This window comes from Canis lupus, chromosome 28 (assembly GCF_011100685.1).
Source record: "Canis lupus familiaris isolate Mischka breed German Shepherd chromosome 28, alternate assembly UU_Cfam_GSD_1.0, whole genome shotgun sequence".
NCBI lineage: Eukaryota > Metazoa > Chordata > Mammalia > Carnivora > Canidae > Canis > Canis lupus.
In genome coordinates, this window is record NC_049249.1 from 37,118,541 (window position 1) to 37,141,281 (window position 22,741).

Below are 22,741 nucleotides of genomic sequence, written 5' to 3' on the forward strand. Positions count from 1 at the left end.
TAGAGTCTGAGCACGTTGCCAGCTGTGATGAGGGGCCTGAGGCCTGCCCAAGGTCACACTCTCTGCTCCAGGCCCCCCTGTCCTGACCCGGAGCGCCTCTTTTCTTGACCTCCCAGACCCCTTCATCCTTCCTGCCCTGTCTGACACACTGTCCGGGGTCTCAGGACATGGAGGCCCCTCGTCAGGTTCCGGGAGACGAAAGCCCACCTTATCTAACCCTGAGCGGGCCCCGAAGGTGAGCTGTGATTAGCTCACTGCTGTGCATCCGTCTCTTGCTTCCTTGGCCTGTGTCACAACAGGCCTATTTGGGGTGTGGCTTGTCTGGCACATTGCTTCCCGGGGTACGTTAGAAGGCCGTCGCATGTGTGTGTCTTATCTGTAGCATGCTTTTGTCTAGCAAATGATTTATTATTTGTTATATTGAAAAGCATATCCTGAATGGATGGTCGGTGCCAGGCAGGAATCGATGACGTCGATTCTGGTTATTTGCCTTTGTAATGGATGCTGCTGTTGTTGTTTTCTGTATGGCGGTGATCTGTAAGGGTTTTGAGGAGATCATGCCTTCTTTTGAGGCTTGACATCTTGGCACATAGAGCAGCCTCAGGCCTGCTGGGGCCGAGCCTGGGGTGCCGGTCTTGGGAGACTCTGTGAACACCGCACACTGCATGTAGCAGGCCACCCCCCCCCCCCGATCTGTGCAGACAGCATGAACATCCCTGACCCCTTTTCTGTGACCTAATGTCATTTAAAAAATTCAGACCTGAGAACCACCAAGACTGTGGACACATGAAACCCATACATAGTGGAGCGGTCAGTCCTCCCTTCTCTTTGGTGGGGGGTGGCTATGGCAGTAAATAAAGCAACAGCTGTGATAATCCTAGAAACCGTTGTATTGATGGGACACTTGCCCGGTCAGGCCTGTTCCGAGTACTTTCATATGTGAGCGCACTCTGCATACAGCAGCATGTGAGGCCGGAGTAGCACTGGGCTTGCTCTGGAAAAGAGGAAATGCAGGCACCCCCCCCCCCCAAGTGGGGGCAGGGCAAGGCGAGGACTAAACCCACAGAAGGACCAAGGGGGGAAGATGTGAGGGGCACATGGGGCCTGTGGGGAGGTGGACCCCAGCTTCACTGAGGGAGCACAGTGATGGGAGCATGGCCTGCCTGGGAAGGGTCTCTGTCTAGCAGGGCCCAGGCTCCAACCCGGGGCTGGGGGAGGCCATGGAGAGCTCTGAGGAGGGAGAAGATGATGTGCAGGATGGATAGGGATGAGCTGGGAGTGCAGAGAGGGGCCGGGAAAGGCTCCCAGGTGCTCCCTCTGGCAGGCCCTGCATCAGAGGCACGGGGAAGGCCCCAGAGCACCATGTGTGCGTGCAGTGAGGTTGGGGAGCTGCGTGTTTTACAAAGCCCCCTGGGAATCCCGATGCCAAGCTGGAGAACACTGGGGCTTCCACAGGGGCCCAGGAATGAGGTCAGGACCTTCCGCCACGGGGGCAGCAGGAGGGAGGGATTGATGCCTCGCAGGGCCGACCAACACCCTGGCTGGTGCTGACAGCTCTCAGGACCCAAGTGAGGCCATCAGGAAGGGAGCATCTGAGTGTCTCAATGAGAGACTTCTGTCCTGGACAGTCTCCTGTGTGCTCTGCTCCCCTGCACGCTCCTTTTCTGGCCCCTTCTGTCCTAGTGGAACGTTGTCAGATGACCTGGTGTTAATGACTTCATGAGAGCCAGTTCAAAGTTGCTTTTATTTTCATTTAAAGATTTTATTTATTTATTTATTTATTTATTTATTTATTTATTTATTTATTTATGAGAGAGAGAGCACATGCAAGAGTAGAGTGTGTGTATGGGGGGGTATGCAAGGCAGAGGGAGGAGCAGACTCCCCACTGAGCAGAGAGCCCGGCGTGGGACTCGATCCCAGGACCCCGAGATCATGACCTGAGCCGAAGGCAGACGCTTCACCGACGGAGCCCCCCAGGTGCACCCAAAGGGTTGATTTTAAGAGGAGGACAGCTTGGGGCAGACGGGGCCTAGACCAAATAGAGCTGCCGTGGGCATTTCCAGCGGCGCCCGGCCTGGGGGCGGCTGGCCTCACGTACACGGTCCCCATCTGTCGTTCAGTTGTTCAGCAGATACAGGATGCAAGACCTGCCGACTGTGGGCGATGACGTCCGCAGGCCCGGCTCTGCATCCTTTACCTGGGGCCTGGGCTTCCGTGTCTGTGAGTCCGTCTGTCTCTGGGACTCCCCTGGACGGCTGGCAGTGCCCAGCTGGGGCTCGCCGTGGGGCCCGGGGTTGGTGAGCGGGCCCGGGGCCTCGTGGCAGGTGGCCATGCGGTCCCCGGGTCATCTGCGGGGGACCGAGGAGGCCTTTCCTGCTGGGACCTGCCCGCTGCTCCTCTCTGTGCAGATCCCAATCGGGGCGTGCTCATCCAGGGCCCCCGGCCACGCCGGTGCTCGTGAGCGCGAGGCTGCCCTCAGGACTGCGAGTGGCACAGGATGAAGCGTGAGCGTGGGGCCCTTTGTCAGGCCTTCTCCTAACGGGCTCCCCCGTCTCGTAGACTCGCGCGCCTTCCTGTCTGCTCCTGACTTCAGCGTACGGAGGAGACCACGGCCAAGGGCGACGGGCAGCAGCGTCCCCCGGAGCGGCTGTGGGGCTGTGGTCGGGCCTGCCCCTTCCCTGTCCCCTCCCTGTCCCCTCCCTGCCCCCTCCCTGTCCCCTCCCTGCCCCCTCCCTGGCTCCCCTTCCTCCTTCCCAGTCCCCCTCCCCTCTCTGGGTTCCCCATTCACAGCCTCACCGCTGGGGCTTCTGCTTCCAGAAACCCCAGACTCCCCATCGCCCCCCTTCACCTCCGCTGGGGACCCCGGCGTTGATGGGGCGACCGGCGCGACCCCAGACCCGGCCCCCGTGGCCCAGGCCGTGGCTCTGCCGGCAGCTGCGGCCGCCTCGTGCCCCTGGCGGCTCTCCCACCCCGTGCTCCTGCGCAGGCCGGAGGCCTTGAGAGCTGGCACTTCACCCTCAGAGCGGCTGGCATGCCATTCTTTGGAAATGAGTAATCCGGAGCTAGTCCAAGAAATAGCCAGTGCTGCTGCCCGGTCTCAGGGGGCGAGCCAATTGCCTCATCACGTGAGGCGTCCAGGGAGCGGCCTTCGCGGGCCTGGGCCCTGCCTCGGGGGGTCCGTCGGGGAGCCCCGACCCCAGCACCCAGGGCGGGTGCTCCGAGTCTGCGGGGAGCCGTACGGTGGGACGATTCTCAGCCTGTTCCCTTCTGATTGAAAATCATTTTGAATCGGTTGGAAGGGCTCTGTAGAGACTTTCTGCTTTCGAAAAGCCCCCTCAACGTAGCCCCCAGTCTCTTTAATGTGTGCCCGAAGCACACGCACGTCACGTCTGGGTGTCTCTGCAGCCGCTGGCTGAATCTGGGGACGGGAGCCGGCCTCTGCGAGCTGCGCCTTCCGCCCTGGCGCCCCTTTCCTGCAACCCGATTTCTGGGGGGCGGAGGCGGGGCCCCCACAAGGAGCAGAGCGGGCCCGGGGAGCTCCGTGGGAATGCGGCGCTGCCTCCACCGCACCAGCGGCACGTTGGGCGGCGGGGGGACGGGCGGGGGGGGGGGCGTTTAAATACTGTATCAAGTTGCTTGGAAATCACATTAAGCCCCAGAAAGCCCGGGGCGAGCAGAAGGTGTCTCTGGGAAACTGGGTGCCCGACAAATGACAGGAAGATGTGAGAACAGACCGCGAAGGGTTTCGATTGAGAAAGAGTTGGTGTGTAAATGGGGCTGAGTTATAGGGGCACAGGCATGGCTTTCCTCGGCAGAAAGGCCAGTGGAGGTGGACGGCACGTCTTCAGCCACAAGTTCAGGCGTGATTTGTCAGCAGGGCGTGGCCGTCAGGCTGCAGTCGCTGATGCCCTCTGCCCACCTCCGCTCGCTGTGCTTGCGGCATATTTAAGAACCCAAGCGATAAGAACTGCAAGATTAACCACCTGGGCTAATGTTCAGTAGGGTCCCCTTGGGTTACAGACGGTGGGAAAAGTGGCCCGGACCCACGTAACTGGCTCCTTTCATCTTTCCTCAAAACTCTGGGTAATACAAAATGTTTAAATCTAGAAGTTTTAAGGAGCGTTGCTGCAACTGTAGCCGAGCTTGCTACAAAGTAGCTGTTGTGATGAATAAACAGAAAACCCCACCCATGGCACCATCTCCAGGTTGCGCAGAGGCATCCGGAGGAGTCCCTGGGATTCTTGGAGACGCGCAGTCCCAGGCTCAGAGGAGGCTCCCTGGACTACGCTGACGCGGTTTTCTGCGCTCCAGAACAGAGCTGGCAGGTTGGCCCCATCCCACCTGGCCGCAGCCAGCACACCTGAGGGCTCGAGGACCCGCTGCCGTGCCTGGCAGGCCGAGGTTGGCTGGAGGGCAGGAGGCCTCAGTTTCTCCCTGCGTGAATCCACGCGTAGCGCCTGTCCGAGCATCCTCATGCCCCGGCAGCTGGCTTCCCCCAGAGACAGCGATCCCAGGGAAAGCCAGGCGGAAACCACGACGTCTTTGAGGACCTCGGCTCAGGAGTCACGCCGTCTTCCCTGCAGCGCCCTCTTGGTCGCACGGCTTGGTCCTGTCCGTGCAGGGAGGAATGAGGAGCCCTTTCCAAATAGGACAGGGTGCTGGGGAACCTCGCTGTTTGTTATCCTGGGTTGGCGAGTCGTGGCTTTTAGCTGGACACCAGCTCTGGTTAACTCTGGTTAACTTAATGAGAAAAAGAACTGGACAGAAGGTTCCTGGATCGTTCTGAGAATCAACCGGAAGTCTGGAGACCAAGGCTCAGAAGAGGGACAGGAGCCCGGGAGGCCCTGAACCACAGTTAAGGCCCAGCCACAGGAAGCTTCGGGTAAGGATGTGGCCTGTGGTCCGTGGCACCGATGCTGCTGGGCATGTCTGGCACCGGCCTCTCACGACGGTGGCTTCCGCCAACACTTCCGAAACATCCCTGGGTGTGTTCACCCTGAAGAGTCAGAGTCTTGGGTAGGATTGATTGGTGGAGCCCGTCGCACCTCCCTGCCACGGTTTGGCTACAGGTACGTGGAGGGCGGGGCCTGCAGGTGGGCTCCTGGTGGCACACAGAAGACGATGCCAGGAGGCAGGAAGAGAGTGTCGACGCTGAGGGCAGCCCCCGGACAGCAGACGTCCCCCCTTCCTGCCTTGTACTGAGCTCCAGGGTTATTTTTGGTCTCAAATGCACCCCGAATAAAAAAAATGCACCCCGAATTACAACATTCATACATTCCTGAAAAGTTACGTTGATTCGAATTGTGGTTTATCTACACTGGCTAAGCTTAATACCTTTTAGAAGTCTCGCAGATAATCCTTCCCCAAAGCAGCTAATCCTTTTAGAGAACAAATAATCACTTCTTAACCTTTTTATTTTTGAAGATCAAGACTCTGTATATTGGGTTTTCTCAAGGCAGAGTATCCAGCACTTAGGCATCCTCTTTTGCTCAAGAGTGAGGAAATGTTTCAGGTTTATAGATAACCACTTGCAATCGCTCATGCTGTGTGGGAAAAAAAAAAATCAGAACACTGAGGGTTTTTTTCTTTCTCCACTGTAATTGATGATTGTCTGGAAGGAAGTATGGGGCTATTAAAATTTTTAAAGAGCTTGTATTTATTTATTTTATCTTACCTGCAAGACTGTTTAAAAAGCCAATTTAAGAAGTAAGACCTGGAACATTTGCATGAGTGAAGATACAGGCTTTTTTTTGGTTTTGTTTTGTTTTTGTTCTTGTTTTTGTTTTTTTGCTGTTAAGACCTGGGGAGTCCCATTTGGAAGAGTCACCTTTAACATTAATTTTTTTTCTCCCGCAAGAGGCTTTCACATTATGGCAGAAATATCTTGTTCCATTTCCTCGGGCTGCTTTCACGCTTCCTGGATGAGGGAGCGAGGCCCCGAGGTGACAGCTGGGCAGGAGCCTGGACGGGGTGGGCGTGGTGAGCCAGACGGAGACCTGACTCGCTGCTCCAAGCTGGTGACAGGTTCTGCGCATCCGGAACAGTCCCGATGGCCTGGGGAGCACGGAGAAGCAGCAGAGGAGGAACTGGAAGCAGGCGGGGAGACCGGTGGGGCAGGTGCTCTCAAAATCTAACAGATGACAGAGAGTGCCTGATGATGGTTGCCGTTCAGGTGCCTCTATGTGTCAGATGCATGCCTGGGTCTCGTCGCTTTTTGCCGGTGACAGGCCAGTGGAGTGGAGTGGTCTCCGTCGCGGTAGGTTCTCTTACACCTCTCGAGGGGTGTGGGGGGTGCTCACTGTAGACCTGGACGGCATTAATATCTCAATGAGGCTAATTCGGCTGCTTTCTTCTCTAGAGCTAGAACCTAGAGGGGTCATTGGTTGATATAAATGATATAAATGAAGTACTGGTTGATATTTTCAGGGGCTGTGTTACTAAGGAACATATTCCTTTAATTACTAGACCCATTGTGGCAAGGTGCTCCCGTCTGAGAGGGCACAGGAGAAGGTTGTGGGTTCACTTGGTGGGTCTGAATCGTCTTCAGTCTAGGGGTTGCTTGTGTGTGCAGTGTCAGCCCATTTTTATGATTGGTAAAACTGAGACTTGGACGAGTGAAATGAGTTGTTCAAGGCCATATAACGAGAAAGCGGCCGGGCTGGGACTCCAGATGCCAAGTGGGGCGTGTGTCGTCGCTGGACCTGGACACTAGGTCTCACTGAGGAGGAACAGCTTGGAGGGGTTGCAGCCTGGGAGTCCCGGTAGCTTATATGTGCCTCTTCCTGTCCCTCCAGACCATGATTCCCAGATGCTCACATCTTGGCATAAAATATAAGGTTAAAGAAAATACAGTAAGTAACATTTTTGAGTGAGGTATCTTCGTCATTTATACCAGATTACAGATGACTCTGATCCCGTGGTGGGGCATAAAGTGAGTCACTTTCCTGATTTTAATTTTTCTGTTAAGAGAGAACAGTAATTTCTGCTTACCTGGTGCATTTTATTGTATATTTATTTATTTTTTTTTATTGTATATTTATTATTATTGTATTAACATTATTCTTTAAAGGTGCTGTGGCTTTTTCCATAGTTTATTATATTTAGCCATAAAACACAGAAGGCAGCATCATTTTTTTAGCTGAGAAAATTGATGCAGTCTACAAAAACTATTAGAGAGTATTGGTTTCCTACATACAGTAATCCTGAATTGCTTTTTTTCCCCTCAAGATTCATAAGGTTGCATTAGTGGTAAACTTTAGATTTATGGCTAAAACAGAACTTCAGAGAAGATTTATTTCGGGAGATTTGTTGTTTTTTTCAGTTTTCCAACCTCTCATACAAAGCATCTGAACAAACTTTGCAATTCTCTTAATTTAACAAAGAGACCGTCCTCTGATTGCTCTTGTTTTGTTAATCCGGGTGTCTTGAGTGCACCCACTTCCTGGCCTGCTCCCTCTTTCAGTAAATTGCGTTTGTCCTTATCGACAGACCTCTGTGTGTGTTTCCTTAGAGCTTGGATTTTCTGAGCAGGAAGGAAAGAGGAGAAAACTTAGTGCAGATACGGCCTTTCTTTAACTGTTTTTAAATGCGCACATGATCGCTGCTTCGTTATCGATTCCATCCGTCCTTCTGTGGGAAGTTTGCCCGGTGCCAATCCATTTCTTTCTTTCTTTCTTTCTTTCTTTCTTTCTTTCTTTCTTTCTTTCTTTCTTTCTTTCTTTCTTTCTTTCTTTCTTTCTTTCTTTCTTCTTTCTTTCTTTTTTTTTTTCCACGTTTTTAATGGTCTTTTTCTGTGCACCGAGAACCATTTCTTCTGGGCGTGTGACAGATTTGCTGTGCTGGGTTCGATTAGCATGCTTGTCTGATCCCCAATCCATCTGCGAGGCAGCCTGATTAAAGGGGAGAAATAGTAAACATCCTGTCCTGGGTGCGGACTTGGAGGTGTGTGCTGGAAATGTGTGTCTCCCTTGGAAAGAACATTTCGGAAAACACAGTGTTTGGTAGATAAGGGCCGCACTCGTCATGTCTCATCAGAGAACAATCGTAGCGTTCAGTTTCATATCGTCCTGCTTTTAGCCCAACTTTTATAGCGGAACCAAGCACTGAGCGCTGTGTGAGAGGTCAAGGTCAGCACAAATCAGTTTTCACCCTGGGAAATGAAAATTAGCGGAATAGCCCTGCAAAGTGGCATGTTTGTTAAATACAGCGATTGTTGTGAATGGATTTATGCATCCAATTTGTTTGCAGTTGTCAAAACCTCATTAATTGGAAGCCCAATGACATTGTTTGCTGTTTCAGATCAGTTTTAAATTACACATGTACTGCTTAATCTTAAAAGCAAAATTAAACCTTGCATTGGTATATACACTTCAAGTTACCACACTAAGCCGTTCTAGGCCGGGGGAGGGAGTTTAATACACGTTGTAAAATAAAATTAGGAGTTCCTTTGGCTTCCGTGGTGGCTCATGTAATTAGGTTCTGTCAACTGTAATTTTTCAGGTTAATTTCTTCCACGATGTATGCTGGGTAAATAATAAAGCTATAAATCCCTTTCTACATTTAAATTATTGTATAAATCCTTAGTATTAATGCAATAAAGTATTTTAAGTAAATTACTTGGAAGTATGAGTTGTATGGCACGTAGGCAAAGTTGATGTCCTTTTTTAGAAATCAGCAAAGATAGGTATTTTATTTGTCTAACAAATACAGGGGTTGATCAAGTCTCTAGGCCCAGGTGCTAGGGACACAAAGGTCACAAGGTTCGCTGCCCCTGAGAACCTGCAAGTCCTGTGTGACCTTTTCAAAAGGTTCCCTGAGACAAGTGTGCCCGAGGGTTTCCTGCCAGGCGTGGCCAGATGGGTGGGGAGCCGTGGCTGGCAGCGGGCACCCCTAGAGAAGGTATGGGGAACGCCAGCCGGTTTGGCCACAAGACACTCTTTTCCATCCCGTTCCTGAGTATCATGATCTGGGCTCTGGAAGTCTTAGCCTGGGGTCTCATGAGAGTTTGTGGATAAAATTCAGAGGGTCTGTAAATTTAGACAGCAAGAACATTTACCCCTTCATTTCCATATAATCACCTTCCAGTCTTATACACCTTGTACCTATACAGTGGGACCCTCCAAGCCCAGCCCCACCTCCCAGCCACCATAGTCTTTCCTTCCCTCTGGTTTTGTCTTGGCCAGAACGTGATATACCTGGACTCTCTACAATATGTAGCCTAGTGAGTCTGGCTTCTTTCACATAGCTTATGGATTTCAGAATCACTCTTGTGTGGTGTGGATCACCAGTTCCTCCCATTTTACTGAGTGGTGTTCCATTGTACGGAAGGCCCACCGTGTGTTTCATCTTTCCCCAGGTGTGGGGCGTGTGGGTGGGTTCCAGTTTGGGGCACATATGAATAAAATGGCTGTAACATGTGCATAGAAGCTTCGGTATGAACCTAGGTTTTCAACTCACTTGGAAGAGTAAGGATGGGGTTGCTGGATGGCATGTCATGTATGTTTATTTTGATAAGAACCTTCCAAGCTGCTTTCCATAGTGGGCAACCCTTTGCTTTCCCACCAGCAGAGTGTGAATGTTCCCGTTGCTCTGTACACTCACCAGCATTTGGTATTGTCAGTCTTTTCCCTTTTTTTTTTTTTCCTTTTTTGATTTTTGCCTTTGGTATAGGTGAGTAATAGGATCTTACTGCAGTTTTAATTCGCATATCCTTAATGACTAAGGGTGTTGAGCGTCTTTTCCTGTGCTTACTTGCTCAATGCCCATCTTTGGTAGTGTCTGCTTAAATCTTTTGTCCATTTTATTTTAAAGATTTTATTTATTTATTCATGAGAGACCCACAGAGAGGGAGAGAGGCAGAGACACAGGCAGAGGGAGAAGCAGCCTCCATGCAAAGAGCCCGATGTGGAACTCGATCCTGGGAATCCGGGGCCACGCCTTGAGTCAAAGGGAGGCGCTCAACCGCTGAGCCACTCAGGTGTCCCTCTTTTGTCCATTTTAAAAATTAAATGTTGTTCCACCTATATATTTTGAGGTCACTGAAAGTATTATTCTGTGAGTAACCTTCACTCGATGGCCCAAGGGAGCCATGTCACCAAAAGGGTTAAGAGCCCTTGAGAGACACACTATCCTTAAAATATGTTTTATTCTTTACATTTTTGCATTTTCTTGTGGCACATGTCCTTGTTCAAAGTCTGTCACACACCATTTCCAAGGTAGCAGCTTGCCCGTGATAGAATATATTGCTACCCCATCATTCTTTCTGTGCGGTGTACATAAAATGGGATTTCAAAACATCACCCTCAAGTGTGGGCGGGATTCCTTATGCCTCCCCTCCTCTTCAGTGAGCAGTAAGGCATTTCTTCTGTTTTTATTTATGAAATTCTTTGGCCCTCTTCGATTCTTTACTCAAATGGAAGGAATCTTAATTTGCAGGAAAAATGTGAACCAATATATTCCAAGAAAATGGTCCCATTCCAGCTTTTGCATTAGGAGCTCTTTTCTTAAAGCAGCGTGAGTGTGCAGTTGTCTCTGCAACACTGCGAATTAACGATTTTTGGTGTTTCCAACACAGCTCCTCAGTGGAGCTCACGTCTCAGCAAAAATGCTTTTTCTCTGGTTGAGATATTTTTTACTTGTCTTGTGGACTCTTTTAAGTGGATAACTAAATTGTGACTTAGTCATAACCAAATCTGTGACACAAGGCTCAATACAGTCTTCAGTGGCTAATATTTTTAGAAATCATCAGCTTAGTTATCACCAGCACAGGAGTTTTATTTTGTGCTTCTTCTTTTTTTTCTTTTTAACATTTATTTTTATTTATTTAGTCATGAGAGACACAGAGAGAGAGAGGCAGAGACACAGGCAGAGGGAGAAGCAGGCTCCATGCAGGGAGCCCGATGTGAGACTCGATCCCGGGTCTCCAGGATCAGGCCCTGGGCTGAAGGTAGCGCTAAACCGCTGAGCCACCCGGGCTGCCCTTTTGTGCTTCTTCTATTAAAGAATATAAGGCCCAGAAATGTTATTTTATTTTATTTTAATCTGATAATTAATATAGTAATGATGATTAATACATGATTAATCTGACTGAGGATTCTCTTTTTCTCCATCAGAGAGAAAAGAGAAGGGGCGCCTGGGTGGCTCAGTCAGTTAAGGGTCTGCCTTCAGCTCAGGTGGTGATCCTGGGCCCCGGGATCAAGCCCCACATCGTCGGGCTCCCTGCTCAGTGGAGAGTCTGCTTCTCCCTCTCCCTCCGCCCCTCCTCCTGCTCGTACTCTTTCTCTCTCTCAAATAAATAAATTAAATCTTTTAAAAAAAAAAAGGAAAGAAAAAAGAAACTGAACAAGAAAAGTAAATGCAACGTATACGTTGAAAATTCATGTTGGGCGCATACATGAAAACATGCCGTGGTGAGGAACGCTGCCATGTGTTAATTATTGCTTTAGAATGAGCACTTGTGATAAATTGATGCCCTAAATTTTATATTTGGCACATTTAGCATATGCAAATGAATGTTAAGTGCTTATGGTTCTGGGAGTAAGAGATAGAAAAAAACTCCTTACCTCCTAGCTGTGTGCAGTCCCTCGTGCAAACGAGGATCTCCGTGGGTGCAAAGATGGGAACGGTTATAAAGCAGAAGCACCTCGGGGAGTCCATTTGGAGTCCTGTGACCTCATGTAGGCCTCATGGGTGTCCCTTTCTACTCTTTTTTTCTCCTAGCCTACAGAGAAAGCAGGGTGGAGAAGGCGCCTTTGCTCATTTGCACACGCGTGTGCTCAGGGCCACTCTCCCTCTCCACCGTATCAGGTTCCCGCTGCTGCTGTGACAAGTTAGCAAACGTTTAGCAGCGTAGACCCCCAGTTCCGGAGGTCAGGGCCCAGCACAGCTGCTGTGTGCGTCTTGCTGGTTCTCCGTTAGATGCTCAGGGGACGAAATCAGGGTGTCGGCAGGGCCGGGCTCCTTGGCGGGGGCTCCGGATGTGGGGCTCCCAAGGCCAGCTGGTGGGGTGCGCGTTCCCACGCAGGCCGTCGGTCGGGTGGCCCTCGGGTCAAGGCAGCCCCCCTCCGTGGCTCCTGGCTCCCGTCCACTAGCATCAGGCCGGCACCTAGGGGGTCCCTCTCCTGCTGGGGTGTCCCCGCCCCCCCCACCGTGTCTCTCTCACTCGTGGGACCTGGGCCCACTCCCTGATCCGCGATGCTCACCCCGGGTTGATGTGAGCTGATCGGTAACCCTGATTCCACCTGCCGCGGCCCTTCCCAGCCGCACCTGGATGAGCGCTTGATGGAGAAAGCCCGGGCGGGGGTGGTGGGGGGATGTCGGGGGATGTTCTCCGAATCCTGCCTCCCAGCATCCCGCACGTGCACGTTCAGAGCAAAATAACAAAACTCAAGGTTCTCCTGAGTGACTGTTTGCAGCCCAGGGATTTGTTTCCATTTCTGAGACAATATGTGCTGAGATAATTCTGTGATATTTACACATTTGGTGTTTACGCCTCATGGACTCTATTATACATATCTTTAGGAATTCTCTTTACATAAATTAAGATGATTTTTCTCCTTCCCGAAAACATAGCAACATGCGGCACATTCTGGATGAAAATGAGGAATTGTTTACACCATGAGCCAAATTAAAACTCTGGGAGGATTCTGATGCACGAAGAGAGAAAACGTGCTCAAATGTATGGCATATTTTAGGTTTCCTAGGGATTTCTTTGCAGGAATCATCACAAATTAATATTAAGAAGCTATTTGATTATAACATCAAGAATATGTCTGAGGTTCCCGGGCATTTAACAGTGAAAGTAATTTTAAACACACATCGTTGTTGTCCTCCTTGCGGCTGCCCAGGACAAGCTCTGTCGCCTGGGAAAGATGGGTCCACCCCATGTGGAGAGTGCAGGAGCTCAGGCTTGGGGTTTGGATTCCATCCTCTGTCCCCAGGCCCCACTCCTCCAAGCTGGTTCATTTTTGGCAAGTTCTGTGATTTCAAGCCTCAGTGTTCGTCTCATGGGGATAATAATCTCGCCTGTAGGATTTAATGAAGTAATACTGAAGAAAATAATTTGTAACTTAGGGAAAGCTAGAATAATGCTACTTGGACAACCAGATGCGCAGATGCATGCACACATGCACGCGCACGCACACACACACACTTGGGAAGAGGGAGAAGGAATCTAGTGATTGCAACTTAGCTTTCTTTCTCATACTTGTTCTGAAAAATTCTGGAACCGTTGTAGAGAAATGGGGTTTCTGCAATAAAGGTTCTTTGCAGGGGGTAATCTTGGAATCAAAAGCAGAAAAGATGAGGCTCGCCTTCCCCTTTTTCTTAGCATCTTAGTGGGTTCTTGGAGGGTGCCAGGGGCCAGCCCAGCCTGCAGACACAGCGTCAGCTCCCAGGCTCCATCGTATCGCTTCCCCGTCCCCAGCCCATGTGTTAACATGATGTTCCTGTCCTTCAGTGTGTTGGAATATTTATTTGCTTTGGGGACAAAGGCCCACACATTGGTCCTTTGGGACGTTTCTTTGAGATGCCCCCTTCAAGAAATAAGATGCTCCCTTTAAATGGGACTTGGCTCTCTCTGCAAATGGGAAAATCTAATCGTGGCTGACTGGTGGCGGTTCCAGTTTCCCGGAACGCTGCCTTCCTCCCTGAGGATCAGCATGTGTTAAGGATGTGGTGGCTGCTGGAACTTCGTCACTTCCGTAGTCCGGCCCTGGTACTGCCCAGCTCACATGGGACAGTGAGCTATGTCCTCTTTCATGGAGAAGGAAGAGAACCTGGCCTGCACCCCACCGGCCTGGAGAGGTTTTGGAGCACTGAGGCCCAGGGGCCAGCCGCAAGGGGAGCTGTGCGTGCAAGTGTGGAAAGGGCTGCCCTGGCTGTGGGGTGGTGGCCCGTCCACAAGGCACAGCCTCAGGGGGACCCAGGGGTGTCTGAGGGGCTGGGAGGCCTCCTTCTTTAGATCTCTATGCAGAGGACTGCTGTGTCTCTCCCTGGCAGTGCTGAGCATGGGGCTGGTGTTTGGGGTCCCGCTAAGGTACCCCTCCTGGAAGGGGGTTTCCAGCCGACCCTGCATCCCCCTAGCTCTGCCTCTGTGGTGCTTGAAAGGCTCTAATTAGCCGGTGCTCCCATCTGTATCTGTACTCCTCTCCTCCGGTTTCCATGGAGAGGCTGGCAGCGGGGACATATGACTGGCAGTGTCATCTCCCGGCCCACCAGCAGCCCCTCTGGTTGCTGTCAGGTGTGGGGTCCCCTCCTCCTTCCTCTGAGCTTTCCTGCCCTTGTCTTGCAAAGGTGGCCCTGCTCCCGGGTGGGTTGCTGTTTGGCCATGAATAAAGCAGAGGTTTTGTGATGAAAATCAACTCAGAGACTCTCAGGCTCTGGGCTGCCCAGGGTGTGAGATCATCTCAGGCTGACCCACTTCTGAGACTTGCCCTTGCCTGCCCTGTGCCAGGGGTGCCCCCCGCCCTCCTTGTCCTTCCTCCTGATGACTGATGCTCACGGTGTCCAGACATAACTGGCCGGTCTTAAGTAGACAGCTGCTTATGACACAGGCTGGGGTGATGTCTGGGCCCTTCACCTTCATCCACTTGTCCCTGTTCTGCCTAAGGTGGGGGGGGTCCCCTTCTTCTATCAGGGCCCCCTTCTCTGACCTGTTCTGCAAAGCACACTGGCTTGGAGAAGCTTCCAGCACCCCCACCCAGGGTCATGCTGGGGACACTGAGGGCTGCAGTTACAGATCCGGGAAAGCCCAGACACATATACATAAACTGGCCACCGCTAATTAAATAGCGTAAGGACAGGGATCCCTGGGTGGCGCAGCGGTTTAGCGCCTACCTTTGGCCCGGGGCGTGATCCTGGAGACCCAGGATCGAATCCCACGTCGGGCTCCCGGTGCAAGGAGCCTGCTTCTCCCTCTGCCTATGTCTCTGCCTCTCTCTCTCTCTCTCTGTGTGACTATCATAAATAAATAAAAATTTAAAAAAAAGAACTTAATTCCTTTAAAAAAAATAGCGTAAAGACTGAACAGGCCGTTCAAATAACGTCACGTTTCAAATAGGTAACCATACTGAAGCCCTGATCCTGACACCCAGCCCATTGGGCTCTGTGACTCCCCAGAACCGCTTTGTCCCAGCTCACCGAATGTTTGGCTTGTTCCCCCTGCTGGTGTCCTCATGGCTAATTAGCTAAACGTTTCTTTTTTTTTTTTTTTAATGTTTCTAATTCCAATTCAGTGTAAAGATTTATTTATTTATTTGAGAAAGAGAGAGAGAGAGTTCATGACCATGCATAGGGTTGGGGGTGGGGAGAGAGATTCCCAGGCAGGCTCTGCACTCAGCGGGGCTCGATCCCCTGACCCTGAGATCATGACCTGAGCCGACATCAAGAACCAGATGCTTGATCAGCTGAGCCCCCCAGGCAGCCCCCAAGTCAGTTTAAAGATGACAAGTGTTTGCTGTTGCTGTCCTTTTAAGAGGTGTGAGTCACGATTGTTGGTACAGTGGAGGCAGCCGGTCTAAGAACGGATAGAGGTTCAAGGTCTGGACTCGCAATCCCTGCGTGCGTGTGCTTCTCCCTCCAGAGACAGTTACATTCTCCGGCGGGCATAATGCTGAAGTTTTTATTCCTGAAAATACTTGAAGAACAAAAGGCGGAAGCGTATGAGGGTATTGATTCCAGCGACCTGGCTGCAAATTTTTTATTAATGGGATTAGGGTTTGAAATATGTGACTTAAGCTGTATTTCACATGACAGTGCCTTTTTAAAAATCTGCATGTTTCCCCGCCTCAGGAAGAAATGGAAGGCAGGCACCTCCTCATGAATCATTTGATTAAAATTCCTCTCCAGCACCCTGTACTGTTCACTCATTGTGGAATTGTTGAAAATTGGGTGATTTGCAACTCTGCACTTGCCCAAATGAAACCAGGAGTCTGGTTTACAATTAGAATCCTGGACTCTAAAAAAAAAAAAAAAAAAAAAAAAGAATCCTGGACTCTGAATTGAAAGTGGTTCTAGCGATTGCCAAAACCGGGAATGGCATTTTGCAGACAAGGAGACCGAGGTCCTGGGGCCTTTCCCCATCCAGGTAGAACCAATATCTCACGAGGGAGAAAAGGGGGGAATTCCTGACTTGTGCTTTTTAAAAGTAAACTTCTTTGAAGTTTGCATGTATGTTAAGCCTGTGGCTCTTACCTAGAAATATTAGTGAAGATGTATGAATGATATTCAAGTAGATAATAGCATCGCATGTATTTTTTAAAAAGCTGTAATGCCCGCGGGTGTCCGAATAGCAGGCTACTTGGATGTGATGCTGGTTTAAAGTCAGGAGACCAGCATTTTCCCCATGTCCTGCCATTGTGTGCAAAATCGCTCTCCTGTTGAGGACTCAGTTTCTTTTTCTTTCTTTCTTTCTTTCTTTCTTTCTTTCTTTCTTTCTTTCTTTCTTTCTTTCATGGGAGACACACACAGACAGAGATACAGACAGAGGGAGAAGCAGGCTCCCTGAAGGGACCCCGAAGCTAGACTCTATCCCAGGACCCTGCAATCACGATCTGAGCCGAAGGCAGATGCTCAACCACTGAGCCACCCAGACGTCCCGAGGACTCAGTTTCTTTACTGTTAAGGAAATTGCCCCCGAAAAAAAAAAAATTTGCCAAATGAGATAGTCATTGTGAACAAGCCAGCGGGTCTGTGCCAGTGAGCTGGATGCTTCGTCCTCATCAAGGGACACTGCGCTATCATGACCCTATTTGCTGCTTACACAGACATTTTTTAAAAAGTAGGTTTATATTTTCTTCAGTTCACGATATTTTTAGGACTGATGCTACTTTTCATTGTATATGTTTGAAGAGTACAACGTGAGGATTTGATACACGTAGAACAACATAATCACATGCCCAAGCCGGTTAACACACTCATCACCTCCCTTATATATAAAGCATATGCATGTCACATATTTCATGTGTAATGTCCACATGTGTGGGTGATACGTGTATAAATTATATGTATGTGGTACATTATGTATAGTATATAACACGTGTACCTATGTGTGCATAATATATAATAGTAGATACATGTGTATATCTCTATATGTATATATATCTATCTCACATTTTCTCTAGCTATTCATCCATCGACAGACATTTAGGTTTCTCCTGTATCTTAGCTATTGTGAATAGTGCTGCAGCGAACGGCCAGGATGTTGGGGGTACAGATATCTCTCCCAGATAGTGATTTCATTTCCTTTGGATATATACCCAATCCTTGTTGGATCAATGCTACCTTTTTTTTTTTTTTAAGTTTTAAGATATATTTCACTTCTTTTTTTTTTTTAAAGATTTTAATTTATTTTTTCATGAGAGACACAGAGAGAGAAAGAGAGAGGCAGAGACACAGGCAGAGGGAGAAGCAGGCTCCATGCAGGGAGCCTGACATGGAACTCGATCCTGGGTCTCCAGGATCACGCCCTGGGCCGAAGGCGGTGCTAAACCGCTGCACCACCTGGGCTGCCCATTTCACTTCTTTATATTCTTTTGTGGTTCTGGTGAGAAGCGTGTGAGTTAGTATAATTGCTACTGTAACTTTTGGAATTGGAAAAATAGAGGCAGAGCCAGAAGGCAGTATCTCCATCCTCAGGCCCCAAATCTCTCCTCTCCGCCCCTGCCCGGACCTGACGATCCCAGGGTGCTCCGCACTGGGGTAAATCTGGGCACTGTGTTTCGGATCTTATGTAAAGAGCTAGAGGAACCTGGCACACGCAAGCTGCCCGCTGCAGAGAAATGCTTCCCTCCCTTCGAACACAAGCTTATGAATGCCTTTCTGAACAAAGGCTATGAACTAATCTCCATCATTCATGATCTTTAAATAGCATAACATTCCAGTGAAATGTTTTTCCAGATGTTTCAGCAAGTGAAATCATTTGTTTGTGGTTCACATTATAGCTTTTGCAGTAAAATATGACTTGAGAACTTTCCTCCTATGCTAACAAATCATTCCATCAATCACAGAGTTCTTCTTGGGATGATCCTTTCTGGATTCCTTCACCGTCCTTTATTTATGAACTTTATCTTTTCCTAGAGCAAACATCCAGTGCATGTTAGGTTTTATCTTTGGAAGATGAATGCATTTTGCGGTGTCCGAACAGGATTTTCACATTTTAGGTCTTTAGTTATTCCAGAAACAAACAAATAAACAAACAGGCCAGAGGCCCAAACAGAGGATTCTTTGTCATCATGAGCAATCGCAGCACATATTTTGGAAGGGTCAGCTGGGTGCAGGCCACTGTATCTCCATGTGGGGTGGTGGCCAGGGGATACGTGGAGCAAGAAAACATAGCCTGGTCCTCCCCGGGGTCCCAGTGCAGGTGGAGAGGCAGTTCGGATACATGGAAAGTGAAAGAACAACCCAAGGAAACATAGTCCACACATCAGAGTGGAGGCAGGGCCCAGATGAGTAGAGGGGAGAGCTGGGTCCCAAAGGAGAGGCAGTTGGAGGCGGGCCACGTGGAGTGGCTGACAGTCCAGCCCGTCTGTGGTTCTGATCTGTTCCACACACCTATCCCCAGAACACCTTTCTGACAACCCTGCCCTGACTTGGATGCCTCCTTGGTTAAATGCTCCTTGTTGTCTTCATGCAAGAATTCCATCTGCTTCGCCTAGAGAGCAGGCCCCGACCAGGTCCTAGCCGACCTCTGACACCTCCCATCCTGCTGTCTCCCAGGAGTGTCCTGGCTCACACCTGTCTTAATGAACCGCACTTGCTCTCCGTGCTGCTCACACAGCCTGGGATGTCCCCACTACATGCACCCCTCATCCAAGTCTTGGCTCAAGTAGCACCTCGTTCCTTCCTCCAAGAAGCCCCAGGGACTTCTTCCCTCTCACATGGAACTTCCCTTCTTCCTTCCTTCCCTGCTCCTCCTGCTTCCCCTGCACCCAGGACGTTCCCTCCTTCAGAGTCTAGCTGCAGCTCCCGCTGTGTACCAGGCTTGGTACTAGGAGCTGGTGCCCCAGATGGAGTCATCTAGTGTTGGAAGACTGGATAAAGAAGTGTGCAGGCCTGCTGTCACGGTACCTGCTTTGCATTCTATGACCTCCTCCCACTGCAGTTCACTGGTCTGTGTCCCCCGGAGACTGTGCCCTCTCCCTTGTGCTCTTGCGCTCCTTGTGCTCACTCAGAAATGAACAAATGAAGGGCTTCCCCCATGAGCCCATGCAGAGCAGAATGTGGATCCAGGCACAGCGTTGGCAAAGGCAGGGCTGTGTGGGGAGGCCCTCCTGGAACAGGAGACTGAAGTGCTAGCAAAGCAACGTGGGGCGGGATGAAAAAGAGCAGGGTTGGTGGAAAGCTGAGGCCCTGCTGTTTTTGAGGGGTCAGGCTCAGTGGCCCTGAAAAGGCGGGTTGTGGAGAGTGCTCTAGTTTTGGATGTCTCCAGATGTTAAAATCGAGAACTTCAGATTCAACTTTCTTTCCAGCCAGAACTCTCTGCTTTCTCTGTCTCCATCCCGGGATTCTTGGACACCTGCCATTCAGCAGTCATGGGAACAACATGTATTTACTGAGTGCCCGTCCTGTTCCGTGTGCTGGCACCGTAGCCCCGGAGGAGTCACAGACACAAATGTCAGGCAGGTGTGATCCATGGCCCAGGAGAGCCGGGCAGGCCGGAGCTGGGAGGAGCAGCACCTGCCGTGGCCACAGGGGACGCTGCTGCTCAGAGTGGGCCCCGGGGTGGATGCACAGAATGCAGCCTCCGTGGGCACACCTTCTGATTGTGCAAGAGAAGCTGGACATCTAGATTTGTTTGGGAAATGCAGCAATTTAAAAAATGCAGACAGCTGGATAAAATTCTTTTTGACACCAGATGAGCTAAAGAGGGTATGTTTCCTGCTGCATTTGGCCTCTGGGCAGTCATCTTTCTACCCCAACAGATGCATTATGGGTTCATTTCTTTACTTCCAGAAGATATCCATTCCAGCGCAAGTACCGCCCCACCTCCCCCACTTCCCTAAAACTATGTGAGCCAAGTCCCCATGGACACTCTTGAAGGCTCTGTCTTTATGTTCAGGCTCCCTTGGTTCTTGGACACCAGCCCTGGAGTCCTTACCTGTGGCCCAGTGATTTGCAGAGTAGGGAAGAGATAAGGCAGTGAGACAGCCCAGCTGTCCCTCCAGGCCGAGGGCAGAGCTATGGCGAAAATGTGGATACACGTTGATCTCATCAGCACACCCCAGATTGTGTCACCAGTGGGGAAAAAGGCAAAGAAAACAGGCAAAATGTCAATGCATCTCTCCAGAGCCGAGTGTCTTTTTTTTTTTTTTTTTTTTTTTTATAATATCTCACAGGGAAAAAATAGGTCAGCATCACTCCAAATGCAGGCCAATTTTCCTGCAGTCCAATCAAGAGCGTGTAGATGTACTGCTTGACATGCCAGGAAGCTTGAGATCACCATGTCAGAAGTAATGAGGGTGACTGGGAATGGAAAGAGAGCCTTGAATCCCAGGGAGATATTTTAAGCAAAAGGGACCAAGGAACCCTGCTCCATCTGCTAGCAATCCGAGGCTGTAAAAATCATTAGCGATGAAAGAATGGCGAGGAAACGAAGAAGTCAGGGGTTAGGGTGCTGTGCGGTCTGCCTATCTAAAATGAGATTTTAGAAAATGAAAATTTTTCCTTAAACTGTACCGTATCCTTGATTTAGAAAAGCATATCAGCTAAGAAGCCTATGTCTTGGACAGGTCAGTCTGGTCACGTTCAATTTAGATCTAAAAAGTGCGTCATACTAATGCCCACCAGCAGAGGAGGGGATAAACAAAATGTGGTCCCAGCAAACAATGGAACATTATTCAGTCTTAAAAAGGAAGGAAGTGCTGACACATATTCGGTGTGGAGGGACCTCGAGGACGTTTTGCTGCATGAAATAAGCCTGTCTCAGAGGACAAATCCTGTAGGCTTCTGCTCACCCTCGGTACCTAGAAGCAGTCAGACCCAGAGACAGAAAGATCAGAGGTTGCCGGGGGAGGAGGGTGGCAGTTGTTTGATTTCAATTTGGGGCAGAGTTTCTGTTTGGGGGGATGAAAATGTGCAGGAGACGGCGGTGGTGGCGGCGGTGGCGGTCGCCCACTGAACGTACTTGATGCCACCCAATGGTATACCCAAAAAAGCATGAAAATGGCCAATTTTATGTTATGCAGATTTTACCACAATTAAAAAAAAAAATCTCACAAGAGTGGGCATCTGAGGACTGTGGCTCAGTCTACAGACCCAGACAGCTTTGGGACCGGGAAGTCACTTTTATCATGCAGGGCCAGGATACCTGAGTGACTTATCTCTTTATCTCTTGGGTCTAACAGAAACCCCTCGAATGTTTTTCGTAATTTTGTTTGTCTCTTGTTACTCTGCCAAGCAGAGGCACAGCCTGTCCTAACGGAAACAATAGGGTTCTTTATTAAACTTGTGAAGGTTATTTAAGGAAACCATCCCTATACGTGCAGTTCAGAGCCACATGTGCTGGTGTCCGTATCGGGTTTTGTAAGGGTGTGTTTTTCCGAACACGTCAGTGGTCTGCATTCATTTCTCGAACTCTGGACTATAACAGGATGATTTGAAATTTTACTCTTGGCCAGTCTTTGCCCTCTGTGACATTGGGGAAGAAGGCCTTGCTAGTCCTTCCGTAGCGTGCAAGGCCTTGGGGGTTCCTCTGGGGCTTCTTGATTCCTCAGCTTCCTCGGGACTCGGTAGGGTGGTTGGGGGCAGCCGGTGGCCTCCTGCCTGCCACAGAGTGCCTCACAGTCCCCAGCCCCAGCTTAGGCAGTGACCATGACCCGGGTTGGGCCTCCCCACTGGGGTGGGCAGTGTTGGCTGTGGGGCATGTGTGTTGAAGGAAGGAGTCTGACCTGCCCCCGCAGACTTTGGGGATGGAGGGGAAAGTGGTTCCCATGGGTTTTGGGCAAGGTTGTCTAATAAGAAGTAATGGAGTTGCCCCAACAAGTTGGGAGGGTCAAAGCTGTGGAACCCAAGAACAAGCGAAGGTGTTGCCTTCAGGGAAACAATTCAGCCCCAGGGGCAGGGTGGAGGGCAGAAGTAGATCAGGGCCCTGTGCAGAGGGTGTGATGAGGATCCAGGAACCAGACTGAGCGATAAAGCTGGAGTGGGGATGAAGAGTAAGACCATAGCTGTGGTGTCATAGTGACAGTGTGGTGGTCGAGGCCAGATGAGCTAGCTCTGGGAGGCATGCAGGAAGAATTGATTGGATGGGTGGATGGGTGGGGGTTTGGATATGTTGATGGATAGGTGGGTAGATAGATAGATAGGTGGGTGGGTAGATGGATAGATAGGTGGGTTGGTGGGTAGATGGGTGGATGGATAGGTAGGTGGGTGGGTAGATGGATAGATGGGTGGTTGGGTGGATGGGTGGGTGGGTAGATGGGTGGATGGATAGGTGGGTGGGTGGGTAGATAGATAGATGGGTGGATGGGTGGATGGGTGGGTGGGTAGATGGGTGGATGGATAGGTAGGTGGGTGGGTAGATGGATAGATGGGTGGTTGGGTGGATGGGTGGGTGGGTAGATGGGTGGATGGATAGGTGGGTGGGTGGGTAGATGGATAGATGGGTGGATGGGTGGATGGGTGGGTGGGTAGATGGGTGGATGGATAGGTGGGTAGGTGGGTAGATGGATAGATGGGTGGATGGGTGGGTGGGTTGGTGGATATGGATGCCTAGGTGATGAAGCTAGAAGAGTAGACAAA

General features: G+C 50.2%; 1 protein-coding gene and 1 long non-coding RNA gene across 4 annotated transcripts in view; one reads left to right on the forward strand and one right to left on the reverse strand.

The window, feature by feature from the left end:
- Positions 1-2,784: 2,784 nt before the first annotated feature.
- Positions 2,785-12,325, reverse strand: LOC111093087. The gene is made up of 3 exons (XR_005380762.1): positions 12,202-12,325; positions 11,563-11,720; positions 2,785-6,819 (listed from the first exon to the last, which is right to left on the reverse strand). It is a non-coding gene; the product is annotated as an uncharacterized LOC111093087 (long non-coding RNA).
- PTPRE (protein tyrosine phosphatase receptor type E) overlaps positions 4,273-22,741 on the forward strand; it is a 143,360-nt gene continuing 124,891 nt past the window's right edge. Inside the window, exon 1 of one of the 3 annotated variants that reach the window (XM_038579114.1) lies at positions 4,273-5,070. Coding sequence is in view for 2 of the 3 variants with exons in the window: in XM_038579112.1 (XP_038435040.1) it covers positions 6,051-6,257 (207 nt within the window). In the remaining variant the exon portion in view is untranslated. Of the gene's footprint in view, positions 5,071-6,005; positions 6,258-22,741 lie in introns of those variants that run through there. The other 2 variants (XM_038579112.1, XM_038579111.1) reach the window with 2 other exon arrangements.